At 59.5% G+C, this 3,903-nt stretch overlaps 1 protein-coding gene across 1 annotated transcript in view; it reads left to right on the forward strand.

Moving 5' to 3' along the window:
- The window catches only part of SFSWAP (splicing factor, suppressor of white-apricot family), a gene marked incomplete at its 5' end in the record, with an annotated part of 28,425 nt that overhangs the window by 14,310 nt on the left and 10,212 nt on the right, over nt 1-3,903 (forward strand). The window contains 5 exons of the mRNA XM_014545348.1: nt 3-64; nt 914-1,045; nt 1,822-1,915; nt 2,020-2,191; nt 3,771-3,896. Of these exons, the coding sequence (XP_014400834.1) occupies nt 3-64; nt 914-1,045; nt 1,822-1,915; nt 2,020-2,191; nt 3,771-3,896 (586 nt within the window). The remainder of the gene's footprint in view (nt 1-2; nt 65-913; nt 1,046-1,821; nt 1,916-2,019; nt 2,192-3,770; nt 3,897-3,903) is intronic.

Genomic DNA, 3,903 nt, shown 5'->3' on the forward strand with positions numbered 1-3,903 from the left:
CCCCGCCGCCCCCCACCACCGCGGAGACGAGCAGTGGGGTGACCTCCACCACCATCACCACAAGGTGCGCTCCCACCCTGGGTGCCTGGTGGGCGGGGTCTTGTCACCTGGGGGACCTGGAGGGTCTGCTGTCTGAGTGTTTATGATCCCAGCGCCCAAGTGACGGAGTTGAGGGGGCAGTGAAACTGTCCTAACAAACACTCAGCAGCGAGGCCTCGGCACTTAGGGGTGAGCCCGCGAGCACCCCATGCACCCTCCTCCCAGACCTGCCCTTGCCCATGTGCAGGCACCGCAGTTGGGCAGAACGAGGCCGGTTCGTGGGGGGGGGGGAAGCTGCAACTTCGTGCAGTCGGTGCGAGTGAGTCTAATGACCATTGACAGACGGGGGCCTGGCACCAGGGCAGCTGCAGGCGCATGAGAGAGCAGGGCCGGGCCAGCACCCGTCTCGGCCGCCTGTGTGTGTGTGTGTGTGTGTGTGTGTGTGTGCGCGCGCGTGTGTGTATGTGCTGAGTGAGCACGCGCTAATGTCGTTTAGGCCCTGGCGGCTTCTGCTGGAAGGCAGGCTCTCCAGATGCGTGGCATCTCTGCACAGTGACCCACGTCCCAGCGCCGAGCAAGTCTCGCCCCCACGTACAGGAGGACGGGTCACGCCAGCCAGCTTTCGTTTCTAAAATATAACAAAAGTCAACACTTGACTTATTCTTGTTGCTTCTAAGAATTAGCTGGTCCTGGGGGGAAGTGCCAGCAAACACGAGCCTGATGTGTGACTTCCGTCTCATGTCTGCGGTGGGCCATGGTGCTCAGTCCCTGTGGGGCAGGGGTGACCGTCAGCGTCCGCGTCGTCTGCGACCACAGCTCCCTGGGCGTGGTCTGTGCCGGGTGCCTCCCTGTGACCTGACGCTCCTCTCCGCAGTGCGCTCGCTCCCGTGGCCGCCATCATCCCCCCGCCCCCCGACATCCAGCCCGTGATCGACAAGCTGGCCGAGTACGTGGCCAGGAACGGCCTCAAGTTTGAGACCAGCGTCCGTGCCAAGAACGACCAGAGGTGAGGTGACGGGGTCAGTGCGTTACGTGATGGTCACGAGGGTTCGTGTAGCTTCTTTAAAAAAATCTAGCTGCATGTTTTTTAATGTTTTTAACCCTTATGTATTGAGATAAATGCATCTTGTGATGATTATGTTAAATTACTTAGAGTTGGAGTGGTGATATATTTTTTTTTAAATATATTTTACTGATTTTCACAGAGAGGAAGGGAGAGGGATAGAGAGTTAGAAACATCAATCAGCTGCCTCCTGCACACCCCCCACTGGGGATGTGCCCACAACGAAGGTACATGCCCTTGACCAGAATCGAACCCGGGACCCTTGAGTCCGCAGGCCGACGCTCTATCCACTGAGCCAAACCGGTTACGGCTGGAGTGGTGATATTTTATTGCGTTACCTGTTTTACATTGAAGCTACCTTAGGAATTCAGGCTTTTCAGCAATCTGCTAGGGAAATTTAGACACATATCTTGGGGTGTTGTGTGGTTTTTTTAAATCAAATCATGTTTTGTGCCTCAGCAGTAAGACAACGCGAGGTTGGGTTTTGAGCGTGATGCGTGTGACAGGGACAAGCGATTTGCCTCCGTGCCCCCAGCTCCCTTGTGTATAAAGTGGGCGGGGCTTCCGTGGGGCCACAGCGCAGAGCTGTGGAGGTGATTAGTTAGTGGTGGTGACAGTGTCTGGCTCCCCACGGTGCACAGTCACCACAGCCGGTCACCGGGCTGTGTGTGTGTGTGTGTGTGTGTTGATGACCCACCGGTTCCCTCTTCTGTCCGCAGGTTCGAGTTCCTCCAGCCGTGGCACCAGTACAACCCCTACTATGAGTTCAAGAAGCAGTTCTTCCTGCAGAAAGAAGGGGGCGACGGCGCTCAGGTACCTGAGGGTAGAAGGCGGGCGGGCGGGGCAGCGTAGAAACGCTGCTGCCCAGGGCAGGGTCTGAGCTGCCGAGTGGTTCTCAGCCCTGTTCCTGTCTGCAGGCCGTGTCGGCACCAGAGGAGGCTCCTGCAGAGTCGGCCCCTGAAAAGCCCAGCGACGCGGGGGAGGAAGGTGTGGCTGAGGACGTGGCGGACACAGGAGGGAGAGGCGGCCCAGGGGGCAAGAAGGAGTCGGCGTCCGGGAAGGCTGCCCCGGACGGGAAGCTGGTGAAAGGTACGCTGCCTGGCCTCCCAGGCGTTCCTGACGTTCGCACTCGCCGGGTGGGGCTGTCCCAGGGGCCGCGCGATGGCTTAGCCGCCTGCTCTGCAGGGCAGGGCCCGAGCTGAACGTTTCAAGGGATTAGTCTCGGACTTCAGAGCCTAATTGACATGCAGACGTTGTCCCCGGAAACTGCTTTCTCCCAGGCAGGACTCCGCCATTCAGTCCAGTTCCCTTTATGTTTGTGAGGGACAGACAGAGGGACGTGACAGCCAACACAACAAAATAAAACAGGAGGAAAGCTCCTGGAGGGGGCGGAGCGTCCCACCCCCCGGGGGAGGGAAGCATTCTGAGCCGTGTTGGGCGCGGCCCCAGGCGGAGGCGCTGGGCGGTGCAGTGGGCACGGCCTGGGAAGGTGACCATGGCCGGCTCGCGGGGTTTGTTGCTCTGGGACATGAGCGGGCAGGGGCCCCGGGTCCAGGCGAGAGGACTGATGTCCAGTGGCTGCTGCGCAGGGACGGCTTTGGAGGCTCGATGCCTGGAGTGGAGCTAACGGGAGGAAGGGGAAGGGAGAAGGCGGTGCCGGGAACAGGCTGACGCTCCGCGGTCCCAGGGGAGGCAGGGGCAGGGCGGCGAGGACTGCACGTCTGTGTTCAGCAGAAGCCAGCCCTCCGGGGATTCAGTCCAGAGCAGAGAGAAGGGCACGTTGGGGTTCAGTGGCAGTGACGCCAGCAGAAGTGTGTAGAGCGGAGGCTGGGCAGCAGCCCGTGCTGGGAAGGGGGCGCTTCCCTCCCCTGGTCTGAGCCTGAGAGCTGCAGGCCAGCCGGACAAGCCTGCCCCAGCCCAGCCCAGCCCAGCTCTGGGGAAGCACAGCCTCTCGCGGGTGAGGAGACAGTCGCTGCCGCAGGAGTCGGGGCCACTGGAGGACACGCCTGAGCCACGCAGCACGGGGCACCTCCAACAGTTCCTAAGGAACGGGGAATTTTACATCTAATTTGTGTTCTCACAGAACTGGAGAGAGGATCAAACAAGTGCGACCCATATTGACACCTGGGAGAGGCCGCTTAGAAAGGGTTTTAAGCGTAATGAGAGCTCTAAGCTCGGAGGGGGTGGGAAGGCAAGTCAGCAGCGTCTCAGATCTCCAGGGGAAAGGGCGGGACGGAAGAAAAGGCAGTGGCGGAAGCACAGCAGGCTGTCCCCAAGGGGGACCAGTTGGCCGTCAGACCGAGGTCTGTAGCTTTAAATGCCAAACCATTAGCTGCATCTGAAATGTTGGGTGCAGACCTCCACAGAAGGCAGCTTCGAAATAATTAGTCCAGAAAGCGAGCACTATGAGAGCATTTCTTATCAAAAAATTATCAAACGCAATGAAAATGTCAGAGAAAAACCTGGTGACACAGACTAAATTCTACCCGTGAGTGCCCCCCGCCTGCAACTGCCTGTGCATCACAGGGCTCGCTGGCTTAGCAGGAAGCACCGGGAGCAGCCGGAACCCGCCTGGACGTCCTCTGCCCACTGAGGCGCGTGGGGGGCCAGGAGGGTGCCCGCTCTGCTTTGTTACCTAACGCGGGTCTCCCTCTCGCTTCCTCCACAGCTTCGTTTGCTCCAATCAGCTTTGCGATCAAGGCCAAAGAGAACGATCTGCTTCCCCTGGAAAAGAACCGGGTGAAGCTGGACGATGACAGTGACGACGACGACGAGAGCAAAGAGGGGCAGGAGAGCGAGGG

This window comes from Myotis brandtii, unplaced genomic scaffold (genome assembly GCF_000412655.1).
Source record: "Myotis brandtii unplaced genomic scaffold, ASM41265v1 scaffold403, whole genome shotgun sequence".
Taxonomy (NCBI): Eukaryota; Metazoa; Chordata; class Mammalia; order Chiroptera; family Vespertilionidae; genus Myotis; species Myotis brandtii.